The sequence below is a fragment of the Corythoichthys intestinalis genome, chromosome 21 (assembly GCF_030265065.1).
Source record: "Corythoichthys intestinalis isolate RoL2023-P3 chromosome 21, ASM3026506v1, whole genome shotgun sequence".
In the NCBI taxonomy this organism is placed as follows: domain Eukaryota; kingdom Metazoa; phylum Chordata; class Actinopteri; order Syngnathiformes; family Syngnathidae; genus Corythoichthys; species Corythoichthys intestinalis.
In genome coordinates this window covers 34,154,428-34,172,524 of record NC_080415.1, presented here as the reverse complement: position 1 = coordinate 34,172,524, position 18,097 = coordinate 34,154,428, and the positions used below count along the sequence as shown (strand labels likewise).

At 42.1% G+C, this 18,097-nt stretch overlaps 2 protein-coding genes across 3 annotated transcripts in view; both read right to left on the bottom strand.

The window, feature by feature from the left end:
- Nucleotides 1–847: 847 nt before the first annotated feature.
- Nucleotides 848–1,427, bottom strand: LOC130909939 (E3 ubiquitin-protein ligase TRIM39-like). The gene has a single exon (XM_057826892.1). It carries the CDS (start codon nt 1,425–1,427, stop codon nt 984–986), a length of 444 nt encoding a protein of 147 aa, XP_057682875.1. The 3' UTR covers nt 848–983.
- A 4,158-nt stretch (nt 1,428–5,585) lies between these two features.
- The window catches only part of nrap (nebulin-related anchoring protein), a 31,181-nt gene continuing 18,669 nt past the window's right edge, over nt 5,586–18,097 (bottom strand). For both annotated transcript variants that reach the window (XM_057826991.1, XM_057826992.1), the window contains 17 exons: nt 17,732–17,830; nt 17,557–17,661; nt 17,378–17,485; nt 17,179–17,292; nt 16,905–17,102; nt 16,730–16,834; nt 16,545–16,643; nt 16,376–16,480; nt 16,206–16,313; nt 13,254–13,565; nt 13,091–13,195; nt 12,936–13,034; nt 12,754–12,858; nt 12,484–12,591; nt 9,735–10,046; nt 8,633–8,788; nt 5,586–8,573 (listed from right to left, as the gene is read on the bottom strand). In XM_057826991.1, coding sequence (XP_057682974.1) covers nt 8,286–8,573; nt 8,633–8,788; nt 9,735–10,046; nt 12,484–12,591; nt 12,754–12,858; nt 12,936–13,034; nt 13,091–13,195; nt 13,254–13,565; nt 16,206–16,313; nt 16,376–16,480; nt 16,545–16,643; nt 16,730–16,834; nt 16,905–17,102; nt 17,179–17,292; nt 17,378–17,485; nt 17,557–17,661; nt 17,732–17,830 — 2,526 coding nt within the window. In that variant the 3' untranslated portion in view covers nt 5,586–8,285. The remainder of the gene's footprint in view (nt 8,574–8,632; nt 8,789–9,734; nt 10,047–12,483; nt 12,592–12,753; nt 12,859–12,935; nt 13,035–13,090; nt 13,196–13,253; nt 13,566–16,205; nt 16,314–16,375; nt 16,481–16,544; nt 16,644–16,729; nt 16,835–16,904; nt 17,103–17,178; nt 17,293–17,377; nt 17,486–17,556; nt 17,662–17,731; nt 17,831–18,097) is intronic.

The window sequence follows — 18,097 nt, the reverse complement described above, 5'->3', positions numbered from 1 at the left end:
GATCACACAGCTCTAAATTTTGGCAGCAAAATCTCTCCAAAATCATCACTAACTCATAAGAATCGTAAGTAGGGGGAAGCGAGATTATTTTCAGAGGATTTGTATCCCTTGTGCAAAAGAATGGATACATTTTGATGTTACCGGACAAGTCTGGCCAACTAAAAGGGTTATTCGTCCCTATTTGGGTGTTTGTAAGAGATTCCGAGAATGAGAGTGATCTTTTATCAGTGTCCACCTGAACTCGGATCCTCTGCAGTTTCACAGGCGGATTCCACGATCCGTACGGGTCTGTCAACTTAAAATATTTACCGTCAACGAATCCAATGGGCCAAAAAGTCATATTTTCTGGTGAACAAGAGTCCCCCCACGCTACCCCTAGTACCCAGTGAGTGTTGTCTCCCACCTGAACGTCCCACTCATGTCTTCCCCAGGCCAAAGCAGAACCCAGCACTATCTCCAATTTAGACCTTTCTGGATTGTCTGGACGTTGTTCTCTTCCATTACCAGTTAGACTGGTCAGATCTTCAGATAGACTTAGACCGGAATCAGCTGTATTTGGGTTTAGAACAACGGGACTAAAGGACACTATCTCCTTTAATCGTTCCCAGACGCTGAACTTGAGGTTGCCGACGTGTTTGGCTTCGTCCAGCAGAGCTCCTCGGATCGGTTCTGGTTTGTCAGGCAGCTTCTGAATTCTTGTCTTCGCTCTCTGGAAGTTCTTCATGAAGGAAACGTTGCCTGACGTCAGCAGCTCCTCTGTGCTTCTGATCGCTTCCGAGAGCTCAAAAATTTCCCTGCCGAGAGTCACGAGTTTCTCCTTTAACATCTGATTCTTCTTCTTCTCTTCCTCCCTAACAAAAGTCAACCTGGCCTCTTCTTCAACGTCAAGGAAGTGACGAAGCGCCTCAAAATCCTTCCTAATCTTGCCTTCAACTTTCTCTTTTTGGACCTTGATGTACTCTGCTTGGTCAAGAAGATTCTCTCTACAGGCTTGACAGTCTTCCAAGCCTCTTCATGGCATCCTGCAGGCCTTCCCGGAGTTTCTTTCTGTGTTCTTGCGATGCTTCATCGAGTGGGCAGAACTTGTGGCCGGCGTGGATTTTGGCATCTCTGCAGATGATGCACACAAGCTCTCGGTGGTCCAAACAGAAGAGTTTGAGCTCCTCCTTGTGCAAACCGCAGATGCCCTCTGACTTGACTGAGGCTCGTGAAAAGTTCTCATACACGCCCCTCACTGCCTGGTTTACAGGTTGAGTCATCGCCAAAAAGTTTGTCAAACAGACTGGACACGATGGATTTCGTTTGTCCTTCTTCCACTGCTGAACACAGACGCGACAGAAGCTGTGACTGCAGGACAGCACGACAGGATCTTTGAGGAAGTCCAAACAGGTCGGACAGCGGAGATCCTCCTCCAGTTTTCCAGCCATTCCAGCTTTGATTGTTGACTCTCGAGAGCTGCAGTTTTTCTGCCTCAGTTACAAATGAAAGTGTACTTTTAAAGTCCAAAAGTACACTTCCTGCTTGCTGGAGCTAGGCTTGGATTTGTCATAAGCAACCTTTATGACTTGACTCATTTAGGAGAAGTGAGATATTGCATATTTCAAAGTCCAAATTGAAATGGAGGGAGTTTCCACAAATGAAGCTATTCAAGTATATCATCCAGAGGTGACTGCTCTAAGACTGCAAGGGAAGGTCATCTTCCCCCAAAATGTCATAAAATAAGTGATGTAATGTATACTGTTGTGTGTACATGTCATAGACTAAATCTGTGCGACAATGTGGTCAACTTTTGTTCAGAATTAGCTTACAATGTGGCTTTTCATTCATTTGTGCTGCTTCACAGTCCTTGAAACCAGGGTTTTTCAACCATTTTTGAGTCACGGCACGTTTTTACATAGGAAAAAACGAACCACAAACCACAAACAAACCATAGTCCCAAACACTCCCCTCTTCCTGCCCATGGCACGCCCAGCGAGAGCCTTCAAAAGATGATGTTTAATTAAGTGTTGTCATTTTTCTCCTGAACCTTTTTTTGACTTCTGATATTGTGACCTTGGAACGAGCTTGCCTCCTCGCCGGAGTCTCTGCCTGTTTCGCCTTTTTGTTTGATCGCTGTCGACCCGAATAAATTGTCAACTTGTTCTCGGTGAGCCTTCTTTAAACCATTCAAAATAGAGTTAGTACAAAGGGTTAATGCGAATGCGCGGAGTTTGGCCTTCTGGCCGGATTGTCTGGTTTTCTGCATGATCACTGGATGATTTGTCCAAGCTAAATCCCTTTTTGATTCACAGCGAAATGAGCGACTCGGTGATCTTGTCGAATTAACATCCGCGGGAGGCATTTATCAATATTCATTGAACTGGAGACTTTCAAAATAATCCTAGTGACACTTGCTTTTAGGGCTGCAGCTATCGAATATTTTAGTAATCGAGTAATCGACTGAAAATTCTATCGATTAATCGAGTAATCGGATAAAACAAATATATTTTTAGGTGAAGAGCAATTATAAATATACATGAGAAAACGACATTTCATCTAATCTTGAACCTTTTTCAGTCAATCAATGTCTTTATTTTCGATGTATATTGTTGAAAACAGCCAACAATTGCATCTCAGATGTAACTAGAATTTAAAAAAAAGACTAATGCACTGCTTTCACTCAAAAAACTTTTAGATCTTATTAAAAAAAAATATATATATATATATATATCTTATCTAAAAATGCCGTTACGCTTGATAACACACATCACTTCAAAGTTAGGATTTTTTCCCACGTGTTTCAATTGAATTTCTCTTTGTGTCAAGCCATTTTTAAGTTCTAGTTAAGTTTTAAATTAGTCTAAACTGTAAGTCCTGATAGGATTTTGAGTTTTTGCAGTGTTCAAAATAAATGTATAATACAGACTGTATTGGAGCACATTAGGGACCAGTGCTACTTGGTGTTTTATCCAGCAATGACTACTGAGCTACAGTTGATAGTTAGCATGATTAAGTTTTTATTTTACACGCTCCTCACTCCACAATGCTGTGTTATGTTAAAGCCTGTATGTAAGACACGTTAGCCACGCATCGACAGTGGTCATAATTAATTGAAACCTAGCCCTTCGCAGGGCTAACGTTACGTGAGCTAGTAGCGACAGAAACGTTAATCTTATTTATTAGCGCTCTTTATTAGCGCTTAGCGCTGTACTGCTTTAAGATGGCGGCTGTTTACTAACGCTGCCCAAACGCGGCCGAGTCTGTCATTTCGCATCTAGTTCAACATACATGTGATCTCTATGAGACGCATCAGACGCTACCTGTACCAACGTAGCATCGTGCGGGCTAGTATTTAGCAACGTCGTCGTCGTTTGTGGCGGCTGTCGGCTGCAGTAAGTTTTTTTTTTTCACTTCTTCCTCTCCGCACGTGACAGCGCGGTGTCCCGCATTAAAAGTAGTCCGAGCAAAACGTGATGCTTAGAGCTGTCAAAATAAACGATTACTCAAGGTGAATAAAATTACTCGGATCAGTTTTTAAACTCGAGTTGCTCGAGTACTCATTTCAGCTCTACTTGCTTTGTTAAAAACGACTAGCAAAAAAAAAAAAAAAAAAATCAAGCTTATTTCTGGTGTTTTTTTTCTGTTGTAGCGGTTTGTGTTTGGAGTTTTGACTTCTGGCACTCTAGTTTCTTTCCCTACTGACCAATTGGTGCCACTGAGCCTTTCCACTGTCTCACCACACTCACAGGCAGACATACATTGAGCTTCCTCTCATAAAAAGACCAGCATCTGCCACTGATCATCACTATACTCATGCCTCACCCAGACTCCATGATTTCTGCCCTATTTTGTCCCAACAGACGGCATGTAGTTTGACATTTTCACCGACTGCCAATCTAGCGTCTTGGTCACCACGCGACCATGTCTCTGGCATGTCAGAAATTCTGCTTGTCGTCCCTCATAGTGTGACATGTCCATCATTACTCTCGTTTTTTTTTCTGTTATACTGAGAGTGTGCAGAACTCCAATTACGACAAATCCAGAGAGTATGGGCGCAACAGATTACGTACTTAGAATGTACAGTTGTGGTCAAAAGTTTACATACCCTTGTGAAGAACGTAATGTCATGGCTCTCTTGAGTTTCCAGTTATTTCTACAACTCTGATTTTTCTCTGATAGAGTGATTGGAACAGATACTTCTTTGTCACAAAAAAACATTCATGAAGTTTGGTTCTTTTATGACTTTATTATGGGTTAACAGAAAAAGTGATCAAATCTGCTGGGTCAAAAATATACATACAGCAACACAAATTAGCAATTTCATGTGATTGATTATTGACTTGAACAATCATTGACTTGAACAAGTCAGGAATTTCACTTGGAGCCATTTCAAAGCAGCTGCAGGTCCCAAGAGCAACAGTGCAAACAATTGTTTGTAAGTATAAAGTGCATGGCACTGTTTTGTCACTGCCACGATCAGGAAGAAAACGCAAGCTATCACCTGCTGCTGAGAGAAAATTGGTCAGGAAGGTGAAGATTCAACCGCGAATCACCAAAAAACAGATCTGCCAAGAATGAGAAGCTGCTGGAACACAGGTGTCAGTGTCCACAGTCAAGCGTGTTTTGCATCTCCATGGACTGAGAGGCTGCCGTGCAAGAAGGAAGCCCTTGCTCCAAAAGAGGCACCTTAAGGCTCGACTGAAGTTTGCTGCTGATCACATGGACAAAGATAAGACCTTCTGGAGGAAAGTTCTGTGGTCAAACGAAACAAAAATCGAGCTGTTTGGCCACAATGCCCAGCAATATATTTGGAGGAGAAAAGGTGAGGCCTTTAACCCCAAGTACACCATGCCTACCGTCAAGCACAGTGGTGGTAGTATTATGCTGTTTTGCTGCCAATGGAACTGGTGCTTTACAGAGAGTAAATGGGATAATGAAGAAGGAGGATTACCTTCAAATTCTTCAAGATAACGTCATCAGCCCGAAGATTGGGTCTTGGGCGCAGTTGGGTGTTCCAACAGGACAATGACCACAAACACACATCAAAAGTGGTAATGGAATGGCTAAATCAGGCTAGAATTAAGGTTTTCGAATGGCCTTCCCAAAGTCCTGACTTAAACCCCATTGAGAACTTGTGGACAATATTGAAGAAACAAGTCCATGTCAGAAAGCCATCAAATTTAACTGAACCGCACCAATTCTGTCAAGAGGAGTGGTCAAAGATTCAACCAGAAGCTTGCCAGAAGCTTGTGGATGGCTACCAAAAGCGCCTAATTGAAGTGAAAATGGCCAAGGGACATGTTACCAAATATTAGCGCTGCTGTATGTATATTTTTGACCCAGCAGATTTGATCACTTTTTTCTGTTCACCCATAATAAAGTCATAAAAGAACCAAACTTCATGAATGTTTTTTTGTGACAAAGAAGTATCTGTTCCACTCTATCAGAGAAAAATCAGAGTTGTAGAAATAACTGGAAACTCAAGAGAGCCATGACATTATGTTCTTCACAAGTGTACGTAAACTTTTGACCACAACTGTAGGTACGCGTTACATGTTCTGTAAAGATAGCCTTCCATTAAAAAAAAAAACTCATTTTAGGAGAAAACAACTTTTATTTTGTGAGCAGCAACATCCCTCCGAGCCCAGCTTTGAGTTTTGGCATCATTAAAGCTGATCCTGTCAGACTTCAACAATTGATGCCTTGCTATCATGACCAAACATGTCCACTTACACAAATAAATACCTGCCACATCGCTTCGCTGACGTCCAATTTGTGTCAACTCCCAGTTCAAAAGGATTGGACGTTTGCTGCCGTCAATGGCAGCGATTGACTTTGACCCCTTAGCTTTCACGCATCTGTTCCGTTCAATCTGACTATTCTTTTGCTTTCATTTTCTTTACTCGACAGCAGAAGTGGGTAGTGACACGTTACATTTACTCCGTTTATCCGTTACATTTACTTGAGTAGGTTTTTTGAGAAAAATCTACTTTTAAGAGTAGTTTTACCACGTCATACTTTTTACTTGAGTAGATTTGTGAAGATGAAACGCTACTCTTACTCTGCTACTTTGCGCTACACTATAGTCGTTACATTTTTCCTCTTTATTCTATATATTAGATTTGTTTTGTGGCCAATCAGATGTAGCACACAAGCTTGCAATTGGAAGTCCTATGATCACGCCAGCGTGCTCAATCACCTGGCGTTGATTTGTTTGAAATTTTATCCCAGTTTTTATTAGGCAGGGATTTATTCGACACCGATAGACAATATGCGTGCTCTTTGGATGGGTAAAGTTTTATTTTTCGTGTTTGAATTCGATGAATTTTGTTTGTTTTTGGCCTAATATGTTCATGTAATAGGTTATAGTACAGTATAATAATACCATTACCATACCAATACAGTATAAAAAAAAACATTGTTTAAAAAAATATTCACAAAATTACTGAAGTACTTGAGTATTCTTTTCACCGGATACTTTTTTACTTGTTTACATTTTTTTTGGATGACTACTTGAGTAATATGATTTAGAAGTAACGCTACTCTACCCACCTCTGCTAGACGGTAGTGCTTTTAGCAAGCGGGGAATATTTTTTGGCATTTGAGCCATCAATATTTAGTATTAATGCTATTTTATTTATTATTCATCAACTTGAGAATGTTATTGGGGGCCGTAACCAGAGTTTATTAATGTTTTGTTCATTTAAATTTCGTTTTAAAGAAAAAAACGTTTCGTTTTCATTTTAATAATGAAAAAACATTTTCTTGTAAGGTAATAGTGAAAAAATTGTCATTCATAATTAAAAAGTTGGCCAACTTTTTTTTTTTTAAGTACCAAAAATAGTCACTTGCCCTATAATGGGTTCATTTTTAAGTTGATTTTTTTCCCCGTTGCTAAAAACAGCACTGTGTCCACAACTTTTTTGTCAATACATAACATATCCCATCTAGATTTCGACATGCTGACATCCTTCATTAAAGCTCTTTCAGTACCATTCACAGTGACGGAATCCATTTCAATTTGGCATGGCTGACCTTGACAACGATAAAACATTGTAGGAATACATAAGTCCAGCAAAATAGTATTCATACGAAAATACTAAATATAGAAAATGGGAAAAAAGTACTGCTAAGAATTAAAGAATCGTCACAAAAAAAATTTGGAAGCAAATGAAAATTCTTTTCAACGGAAACTATTTTTAAAAATTCATAAAATAAAAATGAAGCAATGTATAAATAATATGTAATAATTAGGGCTGTCAAAATTATCGCGTTAACGGGCGGTAATTTTTAAAATTGATCACGTTAAAATATTTGACGCAATTAATGCACATGACCCGCTCAAACAGATTAAAATGACAGCACAGTGTCACAATGTCCACTTGTTACTGGTGTTTTCTGGAGTTTTGTTGCCCTCTGCTGGCGCTTGGGTGCGACTGATTTTATGGGCTTAAGCACCCATGAGCATTGTGTAATTATTGACATCAACAATGGCGGGCTACTAGTTTATTTTTTGCTTGAAAATTTTACAAATGTTATTAAAACAAAAACATGAAGAGGGGTTTTAATATAAAATTGCTATAACTTGTACTAACATTTATCTTTTAAGAACTACAAGTCTTTCTGTCCATGGATCACTTTAACAGAATGTTAATAATGTTAATGCCTTCTTGTTGATTTATTGTTTATAATAAGCAAATACAGTACTTATGTACCATATGTATATATCCATCTTGTGTCTTTCGATTCCAACAATAATTTACAGAAAAATATGGCATATTTTATAGATGGTTTGAATTGCGATTAATTACGATTAATTTTTAAGCTCTAATTAACTTGATTAAAAATTTTAATCGTTTGACAGCCGTAATAATATAATATATATAAATTCCTTTAAGTTTTCTTCATTTTCTATTTTATTTTTTCAAATTTCAGATTTTCCAATTTTTTGTTGTATTTTTCAAATTTTTCATTATTTTTTTCTTTATTCTTATTTTGATGTACTTATGTATTCTTTCAACGCCGTTAAAACAGAAAATTGTTTGTTTTTCCTCATTTTGAGGGTTATAAGTGATAACATCACGTTATTGTGGTGAGGTAAATGTCAAAAACTCATTGGCTGCCATTGACAGTGCTTGATGTCCATTCGCTGCGAAACCTCGCACATCAAGTGGATTGGACGTCTACTATTGATAATCTCATTTAAAGATTTTTAATTTAGTTAAGAGCCACATAATCGGACATCTATCATTGTCAATGGCACTGTAAGAGGTATTCATCCTTCTGGCGTCAGTTTGGTCAAAGTTCTAAGCGTTTTTTACGATTTTTGTGCCGTGTCGGGCGGTCGACGAAGTGCTGCTTGATTTCTTTTCCATTGATTTGAAGGTGGCGCTGCTGCTGCTTGTGGTAGTGGTCGTGGTGGTCTTCTTTTGCACGGTCTGGATAGACTTGGTCCGGTTGACGTGAAGCACCTCGGTGGCATCCATGTTGACGCCTCGTTGGATTTCCTCGCTGCTCTCGGCGAGTTCGGATGAATTCTGTTGCCACTGTTGTTGTTGTTGTTGTTGCTCCTCCATCCTCTGCTGGTAGTGAAGCTGTTTGGAGATGAAGGATGAGTTGGGCTTTTTGGGAAGCAGTGAAATGGTTGTCTTACCATGATCATGCGCTGGTACTTGGCGATGGCCTCGTCCGTGCTCACCCCATCGGCGAAGCCCAGCTCGGCGGCTCGGCGGGCCAGCTCGACCTTGTGGGAGCCGGGCGGGGTCCAGCCCGATCCCTTCATTCGGTTCAGGTCCGACTTGTAGTTGACCTGGGACAGTTAATGAGACACGAGGGGCACGCAACGATAAATTGAAGACCAGCAATGGTAGTGAGTGGTGTTGACAGTAAATAGTTTTTTAAAAATAAATATATTTTATGCTTTAAAAATTATTTTTTAATTAAAGTAAAACTATTCATTTTCATTTTAAAATGTTCTAAAATGTTTTCAAAATACTTATATTTATTGAATAATAAAAACAATAAATTTTCATTAAAAAACATTTTTAAAAATGAAAAAAAATGTTAACATTAATGCTCTTCCATTTATGAGAAGTTTTTTTTACCATTTCAGTCAATCTTTTGACATTCTAAAAAAGGAAAAAAAGCATAAATATAATCTTTATAATAATATTAGAAAAAATACATACTGTATTTTAAATCACAAACCGTGAAAAAAGTTCCTGTTTTAATGACTTTAATGTAAAACAATGCTCTTCCATTTATTAGAAATTCTTACCATTTTATTCAATCTTTTGATATTTTAAAAAGGGGAAAAAAGCATATATATATATATATATATATATATATATATATAATCCTTATAATAATATTTAATTAGAAATAAAATAGATGTTTTAAAATTAAAAAGAGTGAGAAAAGCTCCTGTTTTAGTTACTTTTTTAAAAAGTATAAAGTGTTTATTACACCTCATACTTCAAATGGACTGGATGTCTTTATCAGTCTATGGAAATAGAGAAAAAGTCCAAATACACTAACGTGGTGATATAAGGACTAAATAATGTCTTGTATATGAAGTTATTTGTGGACTAAAGACAAAAATAAATTATCAAAATAATAGTCAGTGGCAGCTCTAATGGTAAAATAGCCTAAAAGTAAAGTATTCAGGTCCAGATGGCTCTACTGTCGAGTTTTTTTTTTTTTTTTTTTACCATTTCTGGGATACACAGAGTTCCCTTCCCAGTAGTCGGACTTACGTCACTCTGCAGCTCATAGGCCCGCTTGGCGTGCATGACGTTGAGCTGTTGAGAGTCGCAAGTGTAGTCGTGGAGCTTGCTTCGGTAGGTCAGGTCGCTGGCCTGTGCCTGACTCTTCTTGGCCAGCAGGAAGTCGGGCTGGTCGGCGTGGATCTTGTAATTGGAGCGCTGCTCCTTGGACTGCCGCTTGTACTCCAGGTTGCTCTGGAGCTTGCTGGCCGCCAGCGAATGCACCATTTTGGGGTCGTCCTCCACGCAGCGCAGTCCCACCTGCTGGCCCTTCTCGCGTAGGTGAGAATCCTTGTAGCGCACCTGCTCGAGGAATGGGGCGGGAGTTACATGCTTTTACGCTGAAAATCATTTTTCTTTTCTGGTAGATTTTTAGGCCAACTAGAGGGAGGGCTCAAAAGGTCACTCACTTTGAAGACACTACTCCGCCATCATTTCTGGACTGGTTGGAATGAAATTTGGTAGGTATTCGATAGACATATATGCAGCCATTTTTTAAAAAAAATCTCGTTTGATCAATTACTGGCGGGCTTGTTAGACATAACAATCATGTAGACAAGTGATTTTCCATCAGATTCCATTAGTTGGCAGTATTTCCTTTTACATGTATAACCGTCGTTATTGACGCCAGCAGACGTGCTTTATGGCAGTCCAATAGTAGTGTTAACTTGAAATGGCTATATTTTAAGGAGGTGGGTGGTCTTCATTCGTTTTAACTTGTTTTAGTGCAGTTTTGTTCTTGTTTTTTCTCCCTTTCATCGTTTTTTGTGTAATTCCACTGTTGACCACTAGGTTGTGACAGTGGAATTCCACTGACACTACGGGTAGCACCCGGGTTATGAACGCGTTCCGTTCCTACGCTGGCGACGTAACCAAAATTTCCAACAAAGTCGGAATTAACCCTCGAAGTACCGTTTAAAACCCTCCAAATTAGAAAACATTTTTTCAAAAATGTGTGTTTTACATCATATTAATAAAATAGATTAAAAAAAAAAAAAAAGATAATACTTCCCCGGTAACGCCAATCATGACATAGTTCTTCTACATATGGCATTTATTAATTTGTCACCGTCAAACATTGAGCACGGAATTAGAAAATAGAATCATTACAAAGAGCATACAGTAATGCTATAAAGTAAATCAATGGAGACATATTAGTAGAAGGTTAAAAGCGAGCTAAAGTGGGTCATCGCCGAGCAGAAGGCTAATGGCGAGCTAAAAGGGGGTTCATCGCCGAGTACCACGCTAATAGCAAGCTAACGATGGAGTATCGCAACGAACTAAAGGTGGGTCTTCACCGAGTAGTGGGCTAATAGCGAGCTAACGCGGGGGGGGCATCGCCTAGTAGCAGGCTAATAGTGAGCTAACGGGGGAGGGGGGGGTCATTGCCGAGTAGTGGGCTAATAGCGAGCTAATGGGGGGGGCATCGCCTAGTAGCAGGCTAATAGTGAGCTAACGGGGGGAGGGGGGGTCATTGCCGAGTAGTGGGCTAACAGCAAGCTAACAAGGGGGTATTGCTGTAAGCTAAAGGTGGGCCATCGCCGAGTAGCGGCCTTATAGCGAGCTAAAGAGGGTTCATCGCCGAGTAGCGGGCTAATAGCAAGCTAACAAGGGGGTATCGCGGCGAGCTAAAGGTGGGTCATCACCGAGTAGTGGGCCAATAGCGAGCTAACGGGAGGGCATCGCCTAGTAGCGGGCTAATAGGGGGCTAACGGGGGGGCATCGCCTAGTAGCGGGCTAATAGTGAGCTAAAGGGGGGGTCATTGCCGAGTAGTAGGCTAACAGCAAGCTAACGAGGGGGTATTGCTGTAAGCTAAAGGTGGGTCATCGCCAAGTAGCGGGCTAATAGCAAGCTACTGGATGGGGGCATCACCGAGTAGAAGGCTAATAGCGAATTAACGAGGGGGCATCGTCGAGTAACGGGCTAATAGCGAGCTAACCGGGGACATCGCCTAGTTGCGGGCTAATAGCGGGCTAACGGGGGGGGCATCACCTAGTAGCGGGCTAATAGTGAGCTAAAGGGGGGGGGTTCATTGCCGAGTAGTAGGCTAACAGCAAGCTAACCAGGGGGTATTGCTGTAAGCTAAAGGTGGGTCATCGTCGAGTAGCGGGCTAATAGCAAGCTAACGGCTGGGGGCATCACCGAGTAGAAGGCTAATAGCGAGCTAACGAGGGGGCATCGCCGAGTAATGGGCTAATAGCGAGCTAACCGGGGACATCGCCGAGTAGCGGGCAAATTGCAAGCTAACGGGGGCAACGTCGCGGTTTCTCTGCCTTCTTGAAATATTAACTGGCCTTCACCCCCTCTTCCTAATGTGAAAGCAACGCTCGAAACTAACAGAATTTGGCACTGGCGTGACGTCAAACAAGTCCGAGTACGACAAAGGGAAGCGGACCACACATAATGTCTACTACTGTAGTATAATGAAATACCGGAAATCCATAGCTATACGTGTAGAAATCAACCATTTAGATTGATTAAACCTCATAAATAACAAAAGTAAATGACAAACAATATAGAGGTGGTAGACTGTTAGGCGACTTAAAAAAAAAAAGAAAAAAAAACGAGACACTCGTAAACTCGAAATCACGTAAGTCGGGTACATCATAACCCGGGGACTACCCGTTTTGTAATTTGGACTATAAAGTATAACAAACAGAGAAAGACATTCAGTACACATCAGCTTTTGCCAAAGATTGTTATTAAGCACGTTACTGTAACTATGTCGGCTACACTTACGTCACTAGCAATTTCCCTAGAAGCTTTTGCCGTTTGGAAGGGGATGGCGTCCAATCTCAAATCGTAGCCAAATGTCTTCACCAGCTCCCCGGAGGCCTTGTAGACTTTCTGCAAATTTGACAAAGGAAGAGTAACAAAGGAAGTACTTCAGCTCAGTGTAGATTTGAACAAATGTCACGAACTGCTACGCATCTCAACTTTTAATTGTGATTCCGTACCCCACAGTAAATCTTTGTGAGTAGTGCATTTTCCAATTTGAGTTATTCTTACATCGCTAATGTGCTGGGCGTTCATCTTAGCTCGGACAAAGTCGGGATCGTCCGGATGTAAGGTGTACTTGTTCATGTCGTCGTTCCTGCCCGATTTGTACAACCTCTGAACGGGGAAAACGGGAATAATGGATGAAAAGTTCAAAAGTATTGGTATTTAGGATTTCTCGGTCATAGTGTTACCTCGCTGCATTGTTGATAGCTGGCCTTGGCGTGGAGCATATCGGGGGAGTCGGTCACCGAGGTGAACTTCAGGCTGTCTGGCAGTTGGCGGTATCGCTTCTGCAAAAATGCTTTGTCTCGTTTAAACGCCTGGTGAATGAAAAGTGCCAACTTACATCACTGAGGAGTGCTCCGGCCTTCTTGGCCGACTCCAGCTGCGGCGCCCCTACGCCATCCCAGGCCACGCCCTTCATGAAGTTCAGGTCCGACTTGTACAGCGTCTAGATGGAAGCAGAAGCTGAGTCCGCGGCGTTCTTTAGCCCTCGGTTTGAGCCTCACCTCGCTCTGCAGATCGTAGGCTTTCTTGGCCCACTTGACCTTCATGTCATCAGGAAGCACGGTGTACTCGTGAAGCCTCTTCCTGTAGTCCTGCTCGCTGGCGAGAGCTTGGGCATTCTTGGCCGTGACGAGGTGGATCATATCAGGAGTCAGGTGGTAGCGCCCGCTGGCTGTCAGTGCATCCTTGCGGTACTCCTGATCGCTGGCTAGCCGATTTGCCTGCGTGTAGTGCAGCAGGTACGTGTCGTCCCAAACGCTTTGGGCACCGATGTGCTTTCCTTTTTCCATCAGGTGGTTGTATCTGTACTTGTACTGCCAGGGTTACAAAATAGTGGATTTTGCAGCATACCAGTATGTAGTTTGAACAAAATCTGGGAGATTTGATGGGCTCTAGAACAGGGGTCCCAAACCTTTTTTGCACCACGGACCAGTGTTATTTGGGTCTTTTTTTCACAGACCGGTGTTCTGCCAAATTTTGCAACCCATCAAAAATTGCAATGATGCGGTTCTGCGCATGCGCGAAACTTAAACATGGCCGCAAATGCAGCGATTCAAAAGTACACACTACAAACTTTCTTTACTTACGTTTGATCATGGAATGACATGTAGAAAAGTTCTCAGACACATCCTGCCATGTTAGCTGCACACAACAATTGCACACCGCTCTCTCACCATTAACGACTTCGCCTAGTTGTTAAGCATTAATTAAGAAGCCCGCTTCACAAAAATACGATGTTGGAAATTGTAGCAAGGTTTTCAATGCTCTCGTAGCGATGTCAGGATATTCCGGAATGACGTTAATCCAAAACCTCGGTAGCGTTGTAGTCTCAAATGTACCGTCATTTGCGATCTCTACAAGCTGATCCTCCTCTTGCACAGACAAGCTCGAATCACTCGGTTTATTCACAAACGGGTCACGAATCCACTCCTTCGTAGTTGGTGGGTCTTCGAGGTTGTAGCCTCATCTTCTGGCTCGTCAGGTGCCCTGTTCGCTGGAAAAAAATATCTCCAAAGACGTCTGTTTTCCAGTCATCTTCGCTCGTGTGGGGGCTAATTATTTCCGGGAACAAATTAGCTGCGCCCGCGGCCTAGTAATACTTTATTATCGAGGACAAGCACACATACAGTGCTCTCCATAATTATTGGATTTATAATAATGTGTTTTTTAGCTTCTAATAATTTTTTTTTTCTAAATAATATGGGACCTTAACGGAAAAAGAGAGAAAAATCCAACCTTCAATACAAGTGCATTTATTCAGTGGGGAAAAAATCCCACATAAAGAAAAAATTATTTGGCATCAAATAATGTGTGTCACAATTATTAGCCCCCCTGGTGCTAATACTTTGTACAACCCCCTTTTGCCAACAAAACAGCACCTAATCTTCTCCTATAATGTTTCACAAGATGGGAAAAGACAGAAAGAGGGATCTTCAGCCATTCCTCTTTGCAGAATCTCTCTAAATCATCCAGAGACCTGGGTCCTCTCCTCTTCAGCTCACCCCACAGGTTTTCAATGGGGTTGAGGTCTGGGGACTGAGATGCCCATGGGAGGAGCTTGATTTTGTGTCTGGTGAACCATTTCTGTGTAGATTTGGCCATATGTTTAGGGTCATTGTCTTGCTGAAAGACATAGTGACGACCCATCTTCAGCTTTCGGGCAGAGGGCAACAGATTTTGATTTAAAACGTCCTGGTATTTCAAAGCATTCATGATGCCATGCACCCCAACAAGGTTCTCAGGGCCTTTGGAAGCGAAACAGCCCCACAGCATCACTGACCCACCCCCGTACTTCACAGTGGGTATGAGGTGCTTTTCAGCATGCGCATCACCCAGGTCTCTGGATGATTTAGAGAGATTCTGCAAAGAGGAATGGCTAAAGATCCCTCTTTCTGTCTTATCCCATCTTGTGAAACATTATAGGAGAAGATTAGGTTGCCTGGTACACCAGACTCACCGCTGTTCCAGCTATTGAGTCTGGCCACCATTAAGCGGATACAATTTCCAGGGCAGAGCAAGCCACAGCAAACAGACAGCAGAGTGGACCAATCAGCGACGGGCAGACGTGACGTTAGTAAAACGACGAGGGCAGGATGAGGGACTTGTGCGCGAAAGGAAACATACGAGGAGAGCGGAGTTTATTCAACATGGCTAGCGAGAGACAGACTGTTGTCAATGACTCGTGTGGATGTGTTTTTGGTAATTTAAAACTGATTTTACCTTGGATTGGAACATATTCTCGGCTCTCCTGTTCACCATCTGTGTTGTGGAGACGACTTCCTACGCGCAAGAGTGACGTTGCTCGTTAACACGTCACGCAAATAAACGAATCTGATTTGTCGATTGATTTTGTACCTGCTCGAGAGGCCGTTAATGGGCTGGTTCCCAGACCTTTCTCTCAGTGTTTAGAAAAATACAGGGAGAACAGTCTGGCCGTGCCAGGCAAAAGATTAGGTGCTCTTTTGTTGGCAAAAGGGGGTTGTACAAAGTATTAACACCAGGGGTGCTAATAATTGTGACACACATTATTTGATGTCAAATAATTATTTCTTTATGTGGGATTTTTTCCCCACTGAATAAATGCACTTGTATTGAAGGTTGGATTTTTCTCTTTTTTTCCATTAAGGTCCCATATTATTAAGAAAAAAAAAATATTAGAAGCTAAAAAACACCTAACTGTTATAAATCCAATAATTATGGAGGGCACTGTAGATATATTATATACACAAAACAAGATGTACTGCTAGCAGTCCAATCAATGGATTTCTATGACGACATTCTAATCTATCCTGTAGTATTATATCTAGAGTAGACAGGTTTATTGGCCAGAATGCGGTCATTAATAAATTATTATTTCTGTGCGGCCCAGTAGCAAATGCGCCACGGACCAGTACCGGTCCACGGCCCAGCAGGTAGGGACCCCTGCTCTAAAAGGATCTGGATAGAAATCTTACATCACTGGCGATGCCCGTGGAGCTCTTGGCTGCCTGGAACGGGATGTCTTGCATGGTCAGCTTGTAGCCCTGAGCCCTCAGATTGTGCCAGGAGTCCCTGTATCGAATCTGAAGGAAAAAACATCTGGCTTCAAATGGCCAAAACGGGAGACAGTGTAAGGCGGTCATACCTCGCTAAAGTTAGCCGCGTTGATCTTGGCTTGAGTGATCTCGGGTCTCTCGGCTGTAATGGTGTAGCTGTGCTGGTCGCTCACCCCTTTTTCTTTGTACAGACGCTAAAAGACACGGCAAGTTTGATTAATGTCACTTTGTCATCATGGGGAGAAGTGATAGACTTACCTCATTTGTGATCAGTCCACTGAATTTGGCGTGGATCATGTCAGGGGAGTCTGCAACAGATGTGTGCTTGAAGTTGTACGGCTGCTGGCGATACTTTTTCTGAGAAGGGAGAAATATCGGGCAATGAAACTTCAGTTAGACCGCTAGCTGGACACCTAGCTCGGAAGGTAAATTATCAGTCTTACGTCACTGATAAGGTCGGTTGCTTTCCTCGAGCCTTCAATTTGTAGAGCCCCGGTAGCGATCCATGCGGCACCCCGCAGGTAATTGAGGTCCGAGCGATATATCCTCTGCATCATCAAAAACAGCAGTTGTGCGTTAGCCAAGCTGAATTCCTGCCAAGTTTCGAGTGCGCCGTACCTCGCTCTGCAGAGCGTACGCTTTCTTGGCTGCTTGCAGCTTCATGTCGTCCGGCAGGGACGTGTACTGATGCAGGAAGAGCCGGTAGTCCTGATCGCTGACCAGAGACTGGGCCTTCTTGGCATGGGCAATCTCCATCATGTCCATGGGAAGGTGATGCTTGGAGAGTTCGCCGGCCGACTCTTTCTTGTACGAAATCTACGTTGAGAGTGGAACAAAAGTGATTTCACTTTGCTAGTGTTTGCAAATTGTACAAAGGAGAGGAAACACTTACATCGCTTTGTAGCTTGTTAGCGTAAACAGAGTGAGCTATATTCATGTCGTCCTGTAGTCCTTTCAGTCCAATCATCTTCCCTTTGGTCTTCTCGAACTCCTCTTTGTACTTTTGCTATAATTAAATAAATGGGACATTTGAATCTTCAACTGGATGTCAGGTCAAAGGACTTGAAACATCTGATCCATTAATCACTTACATCACTGAGAATATCTGCAGACGCTTTGGCTGACTGGAACGGAATAGCGTCCAGACGCAATTTATATCCGCCATCACGTAGTTTCATCCAAGATTCCTTGTAACGACTCTGAAATCAAAAAGTTCCATTTGTACAAGTCGGACAAAGATGGAATGGTTTTATCTTGGGGTTGGGCTTACCTCACTCAGGTTCGTGGCGTTGATCTTGGCCTGCACAAACTCTGGTAACTCCTCGTTGAGGGTGTAGTTGTGCTTCATATTTTCTCCTTTCTCCCTGTACAACCTCTGAAAAGACATCAACCACCATTTGACTTCATTATACCTAGAAGTTTACACCGTGGTCAGGTGTACGTACATCGATTGCCAGTTTGTTGCTGAGTTTGGCCTGCACCATTTCTGGAGTGTCTTCAACGCTGGTGAACTTCAGGGCGCTCACATCCTGCCGGTACTTTTTCTAAAGTGGCAGAGGAGTTTAAATGATGACTTTAGAATTTCTGATGCTCAATAGCCTTTGCTTGGAGAACCCAAGCTATATTCTATCTCTGTTGGTCAGACAACTAGACCCTGGAAATTACTGCCAGGTCCCTTGTGAAAGCTTTTCAGAGACGAGGTACTTAACCTACTTCCAAGAGTTTATGAAAGGTCCCCATCTCTTAAAATAAATACCAAGTCGTATACTGTGTCACTTTGGGCCTTCACTGAGTCTTTACACAGTCGTAGC